The sequence below is a fragment of the Ranitomeya variabilis genome, chromosome 5 (assembly GCF_051348905.1).
Source record: "Ranitomeya variabilis isolate aRanVar5 chromosome 5, aRanVar5.hap1, whole genome shotgun sequence".
Classification (NCBI taxonomy): Eukaryota; Metazoa; Chordata; class Amphibia; order Anura; family Dendrobatidae; genus Ranitomeya; species Ranitomeya variabilis.
The window spans coordinates 653,863,780-653,884,049 of NC_135236.1; the positions used below are offsets into that span (position 1 = coordinate 653,863,780).

Below are 20,270 nucleotides of genomic sequence, written 5' to 3' on the forward strand. Positions count from 1 at the left end.
AGGACTGGAGTTGAGAAACACTGGTCTAGTGCTTAGTGCCTCAGAGTCTCCTACAAGGTCCTAGAGCAAGCTATAGTCCTCCAAAACAGCTACAATGCTAGTAATCACAAGTGTGCATAAAGCATAGCATTTACCGCTTTACATTCCTACTAGTGTTGATCGAGCACTGAGATGATCGAGTGCTCAATACTCCAATCAAGCAGGTCAGACATTCGGCCATGCTCGACTCGAATAGCAAGCATAATGGAAGTGAATAGCAAAGTCGAGCATTTTTTTGGAGGACGAAAAAATTCTCCCTCTCCGCCCAACTCAGATCATTCAAAGCAGCTTACAGGTACCTGAGCACTCGAGCACCATGCGATGCTCAGCACTGCTAGATACTCGGTCATGCACCCCGATCCTCTATAGAGCATCGAGCAGTCCCAAACACGCTCACCCATCACTAGTTCCTACCCCTTTGGTTCCTCTGGCATAGTCTAAAAGGGAGATGTCTGTGGCAGATGTGGGACATTTGTCACACCCAAGCTACTATTGAAATCCCCGCCCTCTGTCAAACTCCTTAGATGCCATGGTCAGTAGCATCTAGGAGTTAAACGGAGGTAGCATCGACCCTGGCCATTGCATCTGGATTTCTGTGTATTTTTTACTTGTCCCTGTTGCTGATAGCAGTGGTACAGTTCTTCAGTCAGCAGATAGCGTGGTTGGTTGACAATCCAATGTGGCCAATCCAACTGCCCATCAAGCAACAATGCTCAGTATTTGGCAGCATACTATGAACATGCGATTATCATCAGTCCATGAATGGCTTTAAGTGGACACTCTTCTTTCAATTAACTTAGGCTCATATGAAAGCCATTGAAAGAATTAACAAAATTGGAAAGTACTTTTCTTACAAGTTTGATATTTTCACCACCCCAAAAGAAAATCTCTACAAAGTGCCAGCTATTGGGTGTTTCCGTTGGGGGTCTAACTTATTATCCACTGCCTGTTGTGCAGTGTAATTAGTCTTTAGCAGCAGAGAAGCTGACAGGGATTTAAGGAAATGGAGCAGGGTCTTTATTTCTCTACAGGAAGTGGGGGCAGGTCTTTGTCTCTTTACAGGAAGTAGGGATGGGTCTTTGTCCCTCAACAGTATGTGGGTGCGGATCTTTGTCTCTACAGGAAGTGGGGGCAGGTCTTTGTCTCTCTACAGGAAGTGGGGGCAAGTATTTGTCTCTCTACATGAAGTTTGGGTGAGTCTTTGTCACTCTACAGATAGTGGGAGAAGGTCTTTGTCTCTACAGGAAGTGGGGGTGGTTCTTTGTCTCTACAGATAGTGAGGGAAGGTCTTTGTCTCTCTACAGGAAGTGGAGGCAGATCTTTGCCTACAAGAAGTGCAAGCTGTTTTTTGTCTCTCCACAGGAAGTAGGGGCAGATATTTGTTTCTATACAGGAAGTTGAGGCAGTCTTTTGTCTGTCTACAAGATATTGAGGTGGGTCTTTGTCTCTCTGCCGAACGTTGAGGCGAGTCTATGTCCCTACAGGAAATGAGGGCAGGTCTTTGTTTCTTTAGAGGAAGTAGGGGCAAGTATTTGTCTCAACAAGAAGTGCTGGTGAGTCTTTGCCTCTCTACAGGTAGTGGGGGCAAGTCTTCATCTATCTACAAGAAGTACATGCTGGTCTTTGTCTCCGCACAGGAAGTGGGGGCGGGTCTATGTCTCTGCAGGAAATGAGGTTGGGTCTTTGTCTCCGCACAGGAAGTGGGGGCGGGTCTATGTCTCTGCAGGAAATGAGGTTGGGTCTTTGTCTCTCTACTGGAAGTGGGGGCGGGTGTCTTTGATCTCTTGTATTTTAAACTATATACAGGCATAGCAGAAAGGCAAGCATTCAGTTCCTGGCAGGCAAGCAGTTGGACAGAGGCAGTTGCAATGCATGCTGAAAAGTGAGGGGAGGAATTTTCAGCATCTATAATGCTGGTAGAACCCTGATGTGGTCAAAAGGGACACTCGGTGGACGGCAAGTTACAAGGCATGTAAATTTGGACAATTTCTGCATTAATTAGACCGATATGTAGATCAAAGGCCCTTTTATTTTATTGTTGGGGATTAGGGTTGCAAAACCAAGGCAAATTGACAGGTACACGTTAATCTATGTGATATATATATTCCATTTTCTTCTGATTGCCGAGAACCTGCAAGAAGCAAGGGTCTATTGGCCCAAGGGTCAAGAAGAAGAAACGAAGGGGGAAAATGGATGCAGTACAATCGCTGAATTCCAACTGGACATATTGTGGATTACTCTGTGGTTTATGACAATGGGTCCCCCTGAGACTTGCGTCGTATATCCACAAGCTCTGCTTTGCTCCGCTATCTATCATATGTAGAACGTGATGTCATTCTCATCCTTCACTGTGAAGGGGGCACTGCCGGTCACACACACACAGCTTGAGATAAAGGAAATATTACAGCATGCCGCAATGATGATTATTCAGAATTGCTAACTAGGATGGATGACGGCGATCTACCAGGACAATCTGAGATTCCAGCTTATAAATGGATAACGACATTTTTGGCTACGTGTGGGTAGGCAGCTCACTGGAGGGTGGACGAGTGAGTTGTAAGGATCACTAGAGATGTAAATGATACATCGGTGCCAGCTTCCCAGCGGAGTGAGTGATCGGCCTTTTGTGTTTGTCACATACTCCTCTTGCTGTCAGCCGCGTTTGTAAGAGGCCTCCGCGTGATGAGCAAAATCTGGAGAGCTGGGGAATAAGCTGGGAATTAATATAATTTACTCGCTCAGCCTCATTTCATCAGAAAATACTAAAATAACATTAAAATCAGTATATTTAATGTCAAACAATGGTAGATTCATGTCCTTGACATATAGGCCTATCTATGGTGTTTGCATGTCCATAGAGGTCATAGGTCCTATAACTGGCCCCATATCCTTGTATACTGGTCTTACCTAGTGCTGTATGCTGCTCTATTTATCTCCATAATGCATTACTAGCCCTATATACTGGTCTCTGTATATTATCCTTGTAAATGTATATACTGTTCCTTGTGTCCTAGTCCTCAATACTGGTCTATTGGTCCTTGTATACTAGTTTTTACCCTTTATACTGATCTACTGGTCACTGTATACAAGCCTATTCTTATATACTGTTGTACTGCTCTCTGTATACAAGTCTAATCCTATATACTGGTCTACTAGTTTCTGTATACAAGCCTAATCCTATATACCTATTTACTGGTCTCTATAGGCCCGTGCTGTATTATAGGTCTCCAAATAATAGCCCTCGGTCTCTATGTTGGACCACTGGTCCATGTATCTTAGTCTTTCTTCTGTATACTGGTCATCTGTTTGGCCGAGACAGCTGGCGGCCAAACGATCAGGCGAATTATCATGTGGACCACAGCTACCGTGTTTCCCTGAAAATAAGACGGTCTTATATTACTTTTTGCTCCGAAAATGGGTTTGGACTTATTTTCAGGGGATCTCTTGTTTTTTTTCCATGAAAAGCAATCCACATTTATTCTTTAAAAAAACAACAACTTTTATTCAAATATAATCATGTCCTCACACATACACACACTGCACATACACATGTACATGCACACACACTGCACATACATACACATGTACATACACACACACTGCACACATTGCACATATACATGTATATACACACACACTGCACAGACACACACACTGCACATACATACACATGTATATACGCGCACACGCTGTGCATATAGGTGCTTCTCAATAAATTAGAATATCATCAAAAGTTAATTTATTTCAGTTCTTCAATACAAAAAGTGAAACTCATATATTATATAGAGTCATTACACAAAGAGTGATCTATTTCACATGTTTATTTCTGTTAATGTTGATGATTATGGCTTGCAGCCAATGAAAACCCAAAAGTCATTATCTCAGTAAATTAGAATAATTAACAATAAACACTTGCAAAGGCTTCCTAAGCGTTTATAAAGGTCCCTTAGTCTGTTTCAGTAGCTCCACAATCATGGAGAAGACTGCTGACTTGACAGATGCCCAGAAGGCAGTCATTGTCACACTACACAAGGAGAGTAAGCCACAAAAGGTCATTGCTACAGAAGCTGGCTGTTCACAGAGTGCTGTATCCAAGCATATTAATGGAAAGTTGAGTGGAAGGAAAAAGTGTAGTAGAAAAAGGTGCACAAGCAACCGGGATAACAGCAGCATTGAAAGGATTGTTAAGAAAAGGCCATTCAAAAATTGGGGGAGATTCACAAGGAGTAAAAGCTCACAGACACAAAAAGAGGACTTAAAAATCCTCCAGAAAATTTAAAAAAATCACAGAGAAAAAAGCAGAGATGATTACCTGCTGAAGCCTCCAAACAAATGCACCAGCAGGGCGCATCGGACCCGATTAATGATGGCAAAAAACAGGTGCAAAAAATACCGATGAAACAACCACTTTCAATCCAGTGTTGGCTGTTTGGTATTAGTGCACAGAAAGATAAGCGATAATAGTCTGTATGTGGCATTGTTCACACAGGCAATGCAGAGCATCTGGTCTACAGCCTATTACTAACGCACATACAGGCGGGCCGCCCAGTGCTACAAAATGCATGCTGTGTGAATAGAGGCCTTCAGTTTACAGAGCCATCTTGGTCCGACTGCGCCCTGCAAGATAAAGTGCAAAAAAAAAATTGAATCGAGATTCACAAGGAGCGGACTGCTGCTGGAGTCATTGCTTCAAGAGCCACCACACAAAGTCATATCCAGGACAAGGGCTACAAGTGTCGCATTCCTTGTGTCAGGCCACTCATGACCAATAGACAACGCCAGAAGCGTCTTACCTGGGCCAAGGAGAAAAATAACTGGACTGTTGTCAGTGGTCCAAGGTGTTGTTTTCAGATTAAAGTAATTTTTGCATTTCATTTGGAAGTCAAGGTTTCAGAGTCTGGAGGAAGAGTGGAGAGGCCACAATCCAAGCTGCTGGAGGTCTAGTGTGAAGTAGCCACAATCAGTGATGGTTTGGGGAGCCATGTCATCTGCTGGTGTAGGTCCACTGTGGTTTATCAAGACCAAAGTCAGCGCAGCCGTCTACCAGGACATTTTAGAGCGTTTAATGCTTCTCTCTGCCGACAAGCTTTTTGGAGATAGAAATGTCATTCTCCAGCAGGACTTGGCACCTGTCCACACTGCCAAATGTACCAATACCTGGTTTACAAACAACAGTATCACTGCGCTTGATTGGCAGCAAACTCGCCTGACCTTCACCCCATAGAGAATCTATGGAGTATTGTCAAGGGGAAGATGAGACACTAGACCCAACAATGCAGATGAGCTGAAGGCTGCTATCAAAACAACCTGGGCTTCCATAACCCCTCAGCAGTACCACAGGCTGATCGCCTCCATGCCACGCCGCATTGATGCAGTAATTGATGCAAAAGGAGCCCAGACCCAGTATTGAGTGCATTTACTGAACATATATTTCAGTAGGCCAACATTTTGGATTTTAAAATAATTTTTCAAGCTGGTGTTATAAAGTAATCTAATCGACTGAGATAACGACTTTTGGGTTTTCATTGGCTGTAAGCCATAATCATCAACATTAACAGGAAAAAACACTTGAAATAGATCACTCTGTGTGTAATGACTCTGTATAATATATGACTTTCACTTTTTGTATTGAAGAACTGAAATAAATTAACTTTTTGATGATATTCTCATTTATTGAGAAGCACTTGTAAATATACATATATACACAAACTGCACATACGGTACATGGTATATAGTAGCCTAGTTCCCATAGACTCCCACAGTTAAAGGATCTTTCCTGAAATCAGGCTCATATAACCATGATCTCAGCACAGGTCCTTGCAGTCTTAACCTCAGAGTAGAAACACTGGGGGCCCTGTGCAATTGCCCAGTTTGCCAACCCCTTAACACCAGCCCTGACTGTAACTGGGGTTATGTTGCAGTAGGGTTTATATTTACACAATACTCCAAAAATCCTGTAAAATCATGTTAGGGCTTATTTTCGGGGAAGGTGGGTTCTTTAAGCTAAAAATATTCTTATATGCAGGTATTTGTTCTTTATTTCAAGCCCATAAAAAGAGGATTGGTCTAAATCGTCTGAACCCGATAAGGTATCTCATCCTCATTCTGTCGAGTCTCTCGGTAACAATACTTTTCTTTGAATGCCAATTGCGCCTTGATGTTACCTACAAGCCTTATCTTATCGCTCTTATAAATAATTCTGCATTTCACGTTTATGGATTTGCTGTATACAAAGTCCCCGAGTCCTTATAAAAAGGCTTGGATTTAATTTTCGGTCTTACTGTTCTGTGTTACAGGATGGAATGGGTAACCTGAGAATCACAGAAAAAGGTTTACGGCTTGAGGGAGATTCTGAATTCTTGAAACCTCTGTATGCCAAAGAAATCCGCTCCAGGCCGGTAAGTGAAAAGCTGACTTTCTAATCCCTAATTAGCATTTCTGTGCGGAGACACCATCAGGGCAGCAGTGCCGCTGTTACTACTGCTAGGGACCCATGCAAATAATGGGCCCAAACTCAACCCCCTGCCCACCTTCACCTAATAAATAATGCAAGTTATCTCCTTCCAAGAACAAAAGATAACAACCTCGCAAGTGCCTCCCAGTGGAGGTTACATCCATATATGTCAGCGTCCGACCCTTTAATGAGCCTTGCAGCATGACTAGTTTTTCATCCTTAATGTACAGGTCTGTAGTCATTTTGTGTTTATTGCACTTAGTGTATGCTGTTAGGGTTCTGCGAGCAGGCAATCATGTGGCCGCAAGTATATGATTTGCATGCTTCCGGCCACATTCCGACTAGACGTCTCCGGCATTGCTTAATACACCTCCATTGAGGGAGGTCACACACTTCTAGTCGGCATGTGGCGTTCGCCACTCCTTGCACCACGGAATCCTCACAGCGCCAGCAAAACATTATCCTCCCACCCACTGAAAATAATTATGCACATATTACATACATGCACATTATTGGGGGTCAGGAATTCAGTGTGTAAAGTCCATTCAGGTGGATGTGTCATTATTTTTGAATTCTCATTATGAACCAGGAGGTTCCAGGATGAACAAGGGAGAGTTTAAAGGGAATCTATGAGTAGGATCAACCCAATTAAGCCGTCTATATGGTCATGCAGGTCATAGGAAGCTGAATAAAATGATACCTTGATATCTGCAATCCGATGTCTAAGTCCAGAGTTACTCCACATTTTTCTTAACATCGAAATGAGCTGTTAAGATCTATGGGCCGGACATAGATCTCCCTAACTGCTCATTTGCATATTAAGAAAAATGTGGATTTCTCGGGAATAAGACATCGGATTTCAGATATCAAGGTATCATTTTATTCAGCTTCCTATGACCTTGATGCCCGTATAGACGGCTTAGGAGGGTTGATCCTACTGACATATTCCCTTTAATATCACTGAGTAAGGACAGATGAAATCAGAATTTAAATGGCAAAATAAAAATGTAATTATTAGGAGCCTGCGTTACATCTTCCTGTACATAAGACACCCTATTGTTAGATTGTGACAACCTCGCCTATTTATCGTCTCCTCCGGTGGCTTGTTCATAAACGTGATATTTTTACGTTTGAGAAATAGGTTCAAATCCCAAGTGAGAGAGGGATATCTATCTCATGCCATTGCCTCGCGCCATCCATTAATAGTACTGTTCTCTTGTAAATTATTCTTGCCTGCAGGTGTAAACAGCAGGTTTTCTAGATCTGTCCTTGGGGAACCAGAGTCACTCCAGGTTTTCAGCATAACAAGTGAATCTGCACTTAGAGGTTTTAAAATTCAATTAAATGAAATCGACCAAGAGAAGAATTTGTGTAATCGTTTCTTTTACTTGCTTTTCTATTAAAACATTTTTATTGACATCATATTTCAGAAGTCCTTGTTAGGCGAATCAAGTGTGACGAACATTTAAGAAAGCGGGGCGGCTGAAAAAATAACATCAGATGGAATTTAATATAAATATATATTTTTTTTATAGCATTAAGGGGGAATTTATTTATTTTATTATTTATTTATTTAAAAAAAACTGCTCACAATGAAATAAAATAACGAAAGGAGTGATATTCACCTTGAAAATTGAATGCAGACACTTCCTTGGTTCCCCTACCGATCTCTGTGCACCAACTATCATGTGACTACTGTAGTGTCATTGCTGGAGCTGGTAGAACAGAGACCGGCAGGGGACCAGGGAAGTGTCAGCACAGAAGAATCAGGGGGTTGCTAAAGTTAGTGCTACTCTATTTGGTATTTTACCCCTATTACGTTGTTATTAAAAATGTCATGGGGCTGGAGAATCTGATTTAAGTAGCTTTTTCCTGCAGCGATTGCAAACTAATGGCTCCACAGGTATAGCCAGAGACAGCTAGACGCTAAAGCCTGCATTCATCATTATTTGTTATACTTTTTTGGAGGCATTTTTATGTTTGCGTTAAATTCATTATGGCTTTTGCGCCATGTTTACACTGGGTTTTCAGTCCCTGTCATTTTTTTTTAGGTTTGGCAGTGTGGACGTAGGTCATCAATATGTTTGTCCTAGACAACCTCTTTTAAAGGGAATCTGTGAGCAAGTTTTTGCTTTTTAATCTGAGAGCGGCATGTTGTAGCAGTAATGATCTTGATTCCATGGATGTGTCACTTGCTGATCTGTCGTTTCAATAAAATCAGTGTTTAATCAGCAGGAGATTATCACTGCCTGACTAGGTGTCACATGTACAGCAGTCTGCATATCTGGGTAACCCCGCCTCCTACACTGATTGGCAGCTTCCTGATAATGTAGGCAAGTAACTGCCAATCATGGGTGTGGGTGGGGTTATACACAGTTCAGAAGACTTAACAGAGAAAACAGAGATTCTAACAAAACTACTCCATGCAGCCCAGTAAGTGACACATTACTGGAATGTGCGCTCCTGCCTCCAAGCTACGCATTTTTCACAGTTTTTTTGAGGGATTGGTAGGGGGGGTCTCGTGACTTGGACCCGCACCAATTTTTGCAGGCAATTAAAGTGACAAAAAAATATAAAAGAAATGGTCAAAAGTTTGTTACTGTTTAAAGGGAACCTGTCACATTGTACTCTGATGGCATCCAAGCGTGTTTCGATATTCACAGACAGACATAAAAGAAAAGATGGAGAAAGTTGTTTTATTTCTCCGTGTATGAGAAAAACTGATGCCACTCTGATCAAAATCAGTTGAAAGTCTGATCAGAAGAATCGGTCCGTTTACCACGTATATAGAGACATAAGTCATGTGAACCTACCCTAAGATTATTATTATTAACTGAAATCCCTAGTGGCCGGTCCAACTAGTAACTGACAGCAATCTCTCCATGCACAATCATACAGCGAAGACTGTCAATCACTGACTAGGACCGCCCACTGGACTCATATCATGCAAACAGCAGGGATTTAAATTAATAAAATGCAAGTTTTACCAAAACTTTTCCCACAAAATGTATATCGATCTGATCAGCTCCTCCTGCTCTATAACATCCTGCCCGCAGATCAGATATTAGGTTCCCTTTAATCCAAGGGCATTTGATGCGGGCTCCGGCTGTGATCCCGCATCTTTTCAGGCATCGTTTCGATTTGAATAGCTGACAAGTGCCCCTAACAGCCGCGGGTGGAATTACGATCCACCCTCGACTGTTAACATGTTAAATACCGCTGTCAATCTCTGTATAACACGATCGCACAGGAAATGCATCACTAACCACACCAATCGGTGCCCTTGTCACATAATTGTGGGGCGTCAATGGGTTGGGATGACAATCGGGGGTCTGCGGAAGATCCCCGTGCTTGTCATTGTAGAACACCACGGGCCGACCTTCAGAAGAGATGATGATTTTTGCTACGTGTAACAGGGCTGAAACCCTGTTACAAGATTAGAAGATGTATTGAAGCAAACAAAAAGTAGAGAAGAAATGTTTTTAAAAATATAGAAAAATATAAAAATTTCAAAACACCCCCCTTTGCCCCATTCAAAATAAAACAGTAAAAAAAAATAAAAAATACACATATTTGGTATTTCAGAAAAGCCAGATATATATCAAAATATAAACTAAATTAATCTGATTGGTAAATGGCGTAATTGAAAAAAAAATCTAAATGCCAGAATTAAGTTTTTTTGATTGATGCAACATTGCAATCAAATGCAATAAAAGGTGATCAAAAACATCATATCTACCCCATTATGGTATCAATAAAAACATCAGCTCAGCATGCAATAAAAATAAGTCCCCACCCAACCACAGATCCCAAAAAATGGAGATGCTACAGGTCTCGGAAAATATTTCCTTTTTTTATATATACAAATTTTGGATTTTTTTTATTACTTAAATAAAAAAGAACCTAGACCTGTTTGGTATCTGCGAACTCGTAATGACCTGGAGAATCATAATGGCAGGTCAGTTTTAGCATTTAGTGAACATGGTAAAAAAAAAAAACCAAAACATCCATTGTGTAATTACACTTTGAATTTTTTTTCCCGTTTTCGAGTACACTATACGGTAAAACGGTGACGTTCAAAAGTACAACTCGTCCTGCAGAAAACAAGCCCTCACATGGCCATATTGATGGAAAAATTAAAAAAAAAGTTATGGCTCTGGGAAGAAGGGGAGCAAAAAACGAAAAGAAAAAAAAACGGAAAATCCCAAGGTCGTTAAATATGATCATCTGATATATCGTAGATCCATATGGTGTGATGCACACATAATAGAGCCATATGGTGCCTTTATAATAGTGCTATACCATGAAGATATGCTCAAATTGGAAAGTGCGAGATAACTCACCATAGAGGATATTAAGAATGGGCTGCGGACCCCTTAATGGTGGCCGTGCCCTCCTTTACTATCATTTAGCGATTGATGTTACTCTTCGGACAGAATGTCCTTTTGTCCTTTTTTGTAAGCCATTTAGCTTCTAGTCGAGTTGACTGTATAAACGGTTACAGCCCTCCAGATATATTAGAAAGGCGGCCATTAACCCTTAGTTTTACTGACATCGCATCTGAAGTCGGGAAACGTATGCTGCGGATCAGTGGGCGCATAAACCGCCTTTACAGCTTCCTCACCGGTAGGTTAATGACGAAGATTTATACAGACAGCGGAGGTCAGCGGGATCACCATCTGCATCTGCGGTAGCCGGGTCTCTGACTGATATAGTGTATGCCGAAGACCAAACATCCGCTCTCCTATGGGAGTCATGGCCTCCTACCGCCACCGCAAGTCTACGCTACTGGAACTCTTACTCCCAGACTGTGGTCGAATTAAGACGCAAAAGTACTTGACACTTTCTAGATGACTCCAGTATTCCTCGGAAATGGAAATAACTAATATATATCATCTAAATCCAGGCGCTTTTTTTCTTTCTTTTTATGACTGTGATATATATAAACCCTTGAAGCAGACTTGGTAATATACTTTCCAGGCAGTATCTTGATTGGTTCGGTCCCAAAGGTTGTGGCTGGTGGACAGTTTTATTTTCGAGAATTGACTTCTAACATATATTTATCTACACATGGTTGGGTTTCTCTTGTAAGAAAACCAAAACGGTCATTCAGCATCAGCCGTCCGGTTGAATAAATGAGTACAGTCGAGAGGCGAGACGTCTAATAAGATGTATCACACTAGGGCCCTACGCAGTAAAGAGCATTTCGCCTGAAAAAAGGAAAGACAAAAATCATCAAGAAAAGAGTTGTTGAAATGCTACTTGTCAAGCTTTTAAAAATGTTCCTCAACTTTTTCCTAGTTTTATCTGATATTGGCACAACTGGGAACAACCCCGTTGGACACCATTACAGATAAACAGTTAAAGGGGTTCTCCAGGATTTTTTAATTTTTTTTTACTATGTGCCTACCTGTCTGTTGTGCCCGGTGCCGATCTCTGCCGACACACATCAGTCACAGACCGCTCTTGACAGCAATTTACTCTCTGCTCTGTTGACGGGGCGTGACTGCCAACCTCATGCTGATTGACAGCCGGCTACCTGCTGCCTAACTGCGGGGAGCTGGCTGTCAATCAGCATGACGTCTGCAGTCACGCCCCATTGACAGCAGCGCGGAAGAGGAAAAGCTGCTCTATTGATGTGGAGCAGCGGAATCGCCGGCAGGAGCGGTCAGTGAATGCTTTGAGCCGGCGCCGTGTGGAACAGGCAGGTAGTTGCCTCTGTTAGCAACTACCTTCCCATTAGTTTTTATGTCTAAAGTAAAAAACAAAATAAATTAGTCCTCGACAAGCCCTTTGATAGACTAGTTGTGCAATGATATAGATTATGTCATTCTGCGTAAGAAGGTAGAATTACCAGGTAGAAATCTCTAAAACTGGTTGACGACTAAATTAAGAGCCAGTAGGGCTCAATGGCCACCGTGTTTACCCACACCGGGTCACAATACTAATGCACTAGACGATCCAGGAGGCCCCCATGATAAAGGTGCAAAATAGTGATGAAACAACCACTCACGAGCCGACCATTCATGGAGGGGTGGACGCCTGGTATTATTTATGCACATGGATGTTCCTCAACTTTTTCCTAGTTTTATCTGATATTGGCACAACTGGGAACAACCCCGTTGGCCCCATAGTGTTGGCTGGGCGAATTTGGGGCGCCTGTCCCTGTAGGGTGCACTTACATAATGCTGGACAGCCCGCCTGATCTATTGGTTTAGGTGTGACTATACACTACATGAATCTGTGTGACTGGCCCCCTATACAAGTAGGCAGGTCCTTTTCAGATGGTCCCTAAATAGAAGAACATAAACCAGGGACTTCATCAAATGGCTGCCTTGTCGCACAAATGAAGACATAGTCCTTTTATTTATTTAAGGACAATAGATAGTTCTTGATGACCACACCTGCTTGGCTAAAAAGGACTAGATATATACAGTATACACGGAAGAAGGGGCCATATCTTAGGAACAGAGAGGCGCAGGAACAAAAGAGAAACAATGCTGGATTCAGAAGAATGGCGGCATTTACACCAGGGTAAAAAATACATATTTAGGGCAAGTGCCACGTTCCTGTATAAACAAGGGATGGGACAGGGCCTTGTTTTGTAACCCCTTTCTCTGCTTATGCGTTTACTCCGATTTTTATGTAACTTTGATATTTTTCCCATTATTCCTATTGATGTGATAGAGATGGAATTTTTTGTAAAAAAGGGGAAAAATTCTGTGGAACATTTACAAAGATAAACTTTAGCAAGAATGGCTAAGAATTAATGGTCACCGTCAGACACTTTTGAACATAACCCGACAAATGGTGATTTAGGATTCTGATATAGAAATGATTCTCATGATGAATTTCTAGCGTATGGATGACATAGTGCCTCCTCCTGGGTGTTTAAATGATTAGGCGGTGTGCGCCACTTCCAATGTCTTGTGTGATCTTTTGGTATTGTAAATTATCAAGACCTAATCTGCTCTCCCCGTGTTGTTGTACCCGCAGGGGAGCCCGTTATACCTTCAGTCGGATCGAAACATAACTCTAAATATTCTCAACGAGGATATGAAGCCCGTCACTCAACTTGTCACAGGTAAGAAAGTCAAAAGTTCTTGCCAACTTTCCAAGGAGGTCGATTGGAAAATCGAGAAGATGAGAGGTCTTTGTGACAAGTTACGTAGATAATTTGGCCTTCTCTTAAAAATCTGTACATTTTATTAAACATTTTTTGGGGGTGACTTGAAATTCTCAATCCTTTAAAGACTATTTATAATATCTTTGAAGGTTTGACCCCAGAATTGCTTTTTCCATGGTCCAGAATATGTTGGATGAATCATGAGTTTTTCCAATTTTAGTGATTATACATGGGATGATGTGCTGTAAATTTGGAGATATGTGACCTCAAAGATAAGTTCACATGTCGCATATTTTCCATCGTGATTTGGAAGCTGCTGATTAGCGATAAACTATAAATTACAGTTAAAACCTCAGAGGAAGTGTTGGAATTTTGCTGCAGCACTCCCACAGGAGAACTGAAGTATTACATGGAGTCCATGTATTACATGGGTGCTTAGCCCCCCAGAGAGACTCTGAGAGAGACACTGATTGTAGCCTTCTCTGTTCTAAGTAATTGATGGGCGTTCCAGATTACGGACTTTCCTCTTTTATGTTTTAATAAAGTGCTTAAAAATAAATGTTATAAACTACCGTAGACAAATCCCTTAAAAAAAAGTCAAGCTGGACACCACTGTCATCCATTTTAGAAAACAAGTTTGAAAACATAATAACTTCCGTGGTCCTAGTATTGAGACTCTCTCTGCCTTCCAACCTCTCAGCTGTGAGAGGTGACCCCCTGTCCTCTGCCATTTATCCTATTCTCCTATCTCACTCTTTACAACCATCGTTCATTATTTCGTAGGGGAGAAGAAGTCTTGACGCTGCAATCTGTAGGTATCGCCAACACTTAAACTAGATGAATGTGGAGGTCTTTACATGTCACTTTCAATTATTTTGGCAGATAAAAATGTGTCTCCTGCTACCTTTCAGTTCACTGAGAGATCAGTTTACGGCCGTCTATTGAAGTGTGGGAAGGGAGAGGAGGAGGGAAGAGCAAAGTGTGAGAATAGCTGGAGGGAGACACAAACAGATAGTGCTGCAGCTTTCAAGTATTTACCATGCCTTAGTATTTGATTCACAATTACACTGCCAAGTAAGTTCTGCTGTGTAATGTCCCTCATGCTGTAATTCACTGTGAAGATGTGCCACATATAGACCAAGAGCAGGTCTGGGTGTGGGATACCTCATAGCAGCTAGTTTCCCCATACTGGTCTCCATCTTGTACTTGTAACAATGTCCCACATTCTGTCGCTCTTTACACACACATAAAAAAAATCCTTCTCAACTGACCTTGCTCCCTTGGCGAACAGTGTCCCCTACCTCCTCCGCAGTTGGGGTGGCACACGGCAGTGAGGTGACACACAGCCGTGATGGAGATGCCAACGTCATCTGATGGCCTCTGATTGGCGGTCTCTGGGACGCAATACATTTCAATTGAGTGTGCATTGCAATTCATATTCTGACCACTTAGAGTTGAGCAGATCTATTCGCGTGACCACAGTCGATGGTCCAGGTCAGTAGTATCTGGGCTTGGACATGAACTGTGCGAATGTCCATATCCTCGGGGATGCAAGCGCGGCTTATGATTTGCCGGGCTGGCGAGACGTCACCTGTGCGTAGCACAGATCCCATCACACCAGGCTTGGGAACCCGGAAAGTCAGAAAATTGAATGCATCTCTTGTTCCTGGCCAGAGAGCACAGACCTGGTCTGTGGATTGGGGTTTCCGCAACGTGACCCGCTCAGCTCTAAAACCACTGGTGGCCACTTATAGACACGTATAGCAAAACATCTCCAAACAGAGTATCACAAAATCATGTTTTTTGGAATTTCTTAATGCCGATCTTCTCATGTGACTCATCTTGGGATATGTCAAGCCAAGGGGAAACGTACGGAAGGACACATCAGTACGTAGCAAAAGAAATGTAGTGATGAGTAAGAGAAGCTCTAATTTGACTTGATTGGACAAGTCCTATGTTGGCATTGAACAGCACTGAGATATTACTACTAGTGATGAGGGAACGTGCTCCGATAAGGTGTTATCCGACCATGCTCAGGTGCTAACCGAGTGATTTCGGCGTGCTTGAAAAATATGTTCAAGCCCTCGCGGCTGCATGTCTTGCGGCTGTTTGACAGCCGCAACACATGCAGGGATTACCTGTTCGTTAGACAATCCCTGCATGTGGAACAGACGTGAGACATGAAGGCGTGGCGGGGCTTGAATATATTATTCGAGCACGCCGAAATCACTCGGTTAGCACCCGAGTATACGCCGATAACACCTTATCCCAGCACGTTCCCTCATCACTAGTTACTACATTATTACATTTTGGGTCACTTTTACTAATTAAATTCTTCCGTGTGAAATCGTTACTTACAACCCATTGTTAATTTGCAGTTAGAGCCATGAAGTCTCTACGTCTTTCCCGGGACTTGCAGGAGACCCATATATGCCAGTGACTTGCCATAAGTGCCTGCCATAGAGGAATGATTTGCTTACTGAATTTCCTTCTACAGTGTCTTGCATGATAATTACATCTCCCTGGATATGTAAGGCCATAGATCAATATCTGTTGTCTGTTCTAAGTAGGCCATTCATGTCATTTATTTTATATGGCAGGGCCTTTTGTTCCTAACCCGAATAGGTATTCAGTATTCTCCTTTTTTTTACAGTAATAATTTTTCAGATTTTTAATACCGGTAACCTTTTACAATAATAGAGAAAGGTTTCTGAGCAGTAGATCTTTGTTCTAAAGATTCAGCAGCTAATACAATAAGTTCAAGGTATTGTTCACCGGAGAATTAAAGGGATTTTTGTCCTATTTTTTTTGCTCAAGTTCAAATAGTTGGAGCAGTGGGAAAGAGCCACCTTCTGAGAGAATAGACACTTTTAAGGTGACTTTGCAGAATAAGTTGTCCTCTGTGTGTGTAGATGAGGAATAAAAAAATGCTTCTGGCAATCATATGACTTGTAACAGGAATTGTTCTCCAGTATTCCTGTCTGCAGGCTATGTTTCTAATTTTCAGTTGTCTCTGAGCTGGTGGGTGGTAACTATCTGCAGTGGAATCTTCCTTACACTGCACACAGAGACATAAGGAGATCCTGAGCTCCTGTCTGCATGTAGAATTTGGTCAGAAGGAACAGCAGCAGCATGGATGATATTTTACAGCAGTAGTGAGCAGAGTTACTGCCTCTTTACACTACTCACTCATTCTCCAACCTCCCTGAAAGAAGTTGTCTGGGACTGTAACATTGATGGCCTATTGTTAGGATAGCTCATCAATATCTTATTGGTAGGGGGGGCGACACCATTTCTGGCCATTATATGACTTGTAACAGGAATTGTTCTCCAGTTTTGCTCTCTGCAGGCTATGTTTCTAATTTTTCAGTTGTCTCTGAGCTGGTGGGTGGTAACTATCTGCAGTGAAATCTTCCATACACTGCGCACAGAGACATAAGGAGATCCTGAGCTCCTGTCTGCATGTAGAATTCGGTCAGAAGGAACAGCAGCAGCATGGATGATATTTTACAGTAGTTGTGAGCGGAGTTACTGCCTCTTTACTCTTCTCACTCATTCTCCAACTTCCCTGAAAGAAGTTGTCTGGGACTGTAACATTGATGGCCTATCATTAGGATAGCTCATCAATGTCTTATTGGTAGGGGGGGCGACACCATTTCTGGCCATTATATGACTTGTATTGTTCTGCATTAGAAGCCTCAGCATTTTGTTTCTCTTCTCCCCCCTTCCACACCAAAGGCTTTTATATTCACTGCAGACAGATTTGTAGACAGATCTGAGCAGTTTTTGAGAGCGAATGATCATTGCAGGAGACAAAAAAAATGTCCGATAAGTAGAGAAAAAAGCAGATTTCTCCTATTAGGCAGATGACAAAGTTTCTTCAATTGTACTATTGATTTATGAAAAAAATGTAGTTACCATTTAATATTTAACTCTAGTTTTGTTTTTCTTCGCAGCATCAGACGGTATTCGGGCGCGAGGGAATAAGCTGGAGGTGATGTCAAGCAAAGGAAAGCTACTGTTTTCAGCGAATGACAAGGAAGTGGTTGTGGGAGCGGATAGATTGCGCGTTTTAGGTACATTTTTATTAGTATCTTAATGTCACGACTGTTCTTTCAAAGACTGTATTGAGTGTTAAAGGGATTGTCCAGATTTGCAAAAAACATGGCTGATGTTTCTTCATGAAACAGCACCACACCTGCCCACAGGTTACATGTGGTATTGCAACTCAGCTTCATTCTCTTTCATCACAATAGCAGAGCTGAGCTTCAATAGCAGGCACAACCTGGAAAAAAAAATTGGCTTCCATGCTAAATGCTCACTAGAAGTGTCGAGAAAATGAGGCAGAGATGAGTTGTAAAATGTGGCAAATTGATTAATGGCACAAAATAAGGGCAAAGTCAGACGGGCATATAATTTGGACCAAGATCGTCATGGAGTGCATGGACTGACCTCTCCATACCCTAACGTGACAGCTGCATAGAAATACATGAAGCTGTCACGGTTGGGTCAGGAGAGCAACTGGCCAGTTCGTCCACGTCGGTCCGATCTCGTTCCGAGTTATACTGCCATCTGACTGCACCCTTATGGCGTACAATAAGCCAACCAAGAGATAGTGTACGACAGAAAAAAGTGTCTAATCCCTTGCAAGGTGGACCAAGATACACCAGATCTTTCAGATATCAAATGTCACTGTGATAAATTTGGAACATCTTCTGCCTGGTCTGGGTTAATAATATCAAGCTTAATGAGAGTATTAATAAATCTGCCCCAATGTATGAGTGTAGGAAAAATTAAAAGGAGTTTTCACTGGATTTATTAAAAATTTAACTGAGTACCTCTTCCAATTGCCGCTGTTCTACTGATTCTGGAACAGTTTTTCTTTTTCCTCTGCACCCCACCGTTCCAAAGTTATGCCTCTCAGAAATAAAGGTGCAAATTTTCCCTTCGAGCAAGTGGGCGTGTACCACAGAACTTCTCTGTGGGTTCTTGGTTTTTCTCCTCTGATTCTGTCCAATCAAAATACAGCCACGCCCACAGAGAAGTTCTGTGGTACACACCCTGTAGCTTCAAGGGAAAATTTGCACATTTATTTCCGGAGGGCATATCTTTGGAACGAAGGGGTGCAGAAGAAAAAGAAAAACTGTTCCAGAATCGGTGCAGCACAGCAACATTTGGAGGAGGTACTCGGTTTTAATTTTCAAAAATATACTAAAAGGTCCTATTTTTATCAACCTGGGGTGCAGGCGGTTACACCCAGAGACTGGATGCAAGTGTTTTGGCTTAGCTAACAGCAGGATTTAATTGGTACAGGTTTCACCCTTCAGACTTGTGAATCCTCAAATCAAAGGCACAATGCGTTCTGTGAGGATTCCCTGGTACTGGCGCGATTTGCTTTCTTGTAGTCACATGCCGACTAGACATGCGTGGCCTCGCTCAATCCAGTATATTGAGCGAGTCCGAACACGTCTAGTCGGAATGTGGCCGGGAGTACGCAAATTGTGTACTTGGAGTCACATGATGGCCTTTCCGGTATCGGAGAATTTAACAGCGCACACTTGATGTGAGGAGTCACAAGTCTGCAGTCGCATAAGGTGACTACAGACTTGTAGCCTAAGGCCGGGGAACCCCTTTAAGGATCAGCCATCAATGTAAAAATCCTGAAAAACTCTTTTTAAATAGGTATGTGAATACATACAATTATAAAGAAATATTCAAAACCATCCAGCTATCTAATCGTTTCCATTATGGCAGTGATCCTCCGGATTTACTAGTGTTCGGCTGCTAAATCTCACAAAATGCAAAATGCGAGTATAGCGGCCGCAGTCTTTCCCGCTTGTAGCCATGGTAACAACGGGCAACTTAGCACAAAATAGTTATCCGGCGTACGATGTTCCTGTAACTGAAGCAACATCGTAATTCCTTGGTTTTTTTTTTAAGACCCTAGAGAGTCTACTTCAAGTTCTCTTAAATTACACAGAGCGATGGAGGTTTATAAAGCAGGCTGTCAGCGTGATTGAATTCCCAAAACGACGGCATCTCCGATAAAATGACAATTTCAAAAGGAATCTCTTAATTCAAATCTTATCGTTCACTCCGTATTTGACGTATTATTTCAAGGAATAAGTGACTGGTGGCAATATGGAGGCCTCGTAAACAAGAGAAATCTAGTCGTAGCCAGGAGAGCCAGAGATTTGTTGATTTTTGGATGTTGTGAGCCTCTAGTTGAAGGAAGTAAGGAAGATACAGTCATGGACGAAAGTGTTAGTACCCTTGAAATTGTTCCAGAAAATCAAGTATTTCTCCCAGAAAAGTATTGAAATTACACATGTTTTGTTATACACATGTTTATTTCCTTTGTGTGTATAGGAACAACCAAAAAACAGAGAAAAAAGGCAAAATGGACATAATTTCACACAAAACCCCAAAAATGGTCCTGACAAAAATTGTCACCCTCAGCTTAATATTTGGTTGCACACCCTTTGGAGTAAATAACTGCAATCAATCAATTCCTTTAACCATCAACAAGCTTCTTACACCTCTCAACTAGAATTTTAGATCACTCTTCTTTTGCAAACTGCTCCAGGTCTCTCATATGTGAAGGCACCTTCTCCCAACAACAATTATAAGATCTCTCCACAGGTGTTTAAT

At 42.0% G+C, this 20,270-nt stretch overlaps 1 protein-coding gene across 5 annotated transcripts in view; it reads left to right on the forward strand.

Annotated features, from left to right (window-relative positions):
• The window catches only part of SGCD (sarcoglycan delta), a 589,398-nt gene that overhangs the window by 502,156 nt on the left and 66,972 nt on the right, over positions 1-20,270 (forward strand). For all 5 annotated transcript variants that reach the window (XM_077266420.1, XM_077266419.1, XM_077266421.1 and 2 more), the window contains 3 exons: positions 6,336-6,437; positions 13,490-13,577; positions 17,576-17,695. In XM_077266420.1, the coding sequence (XP_077122535.1) occupies positions 6,336-6,437; positions 13,490-13,577; positions 17,576-17,695 (310 nt within the window). The remainder of the gene's footprint in view (positions 1-6,335; positions 6,438-13,489; positions 13,578-17,575; positions 17,696-20,270) is intronic.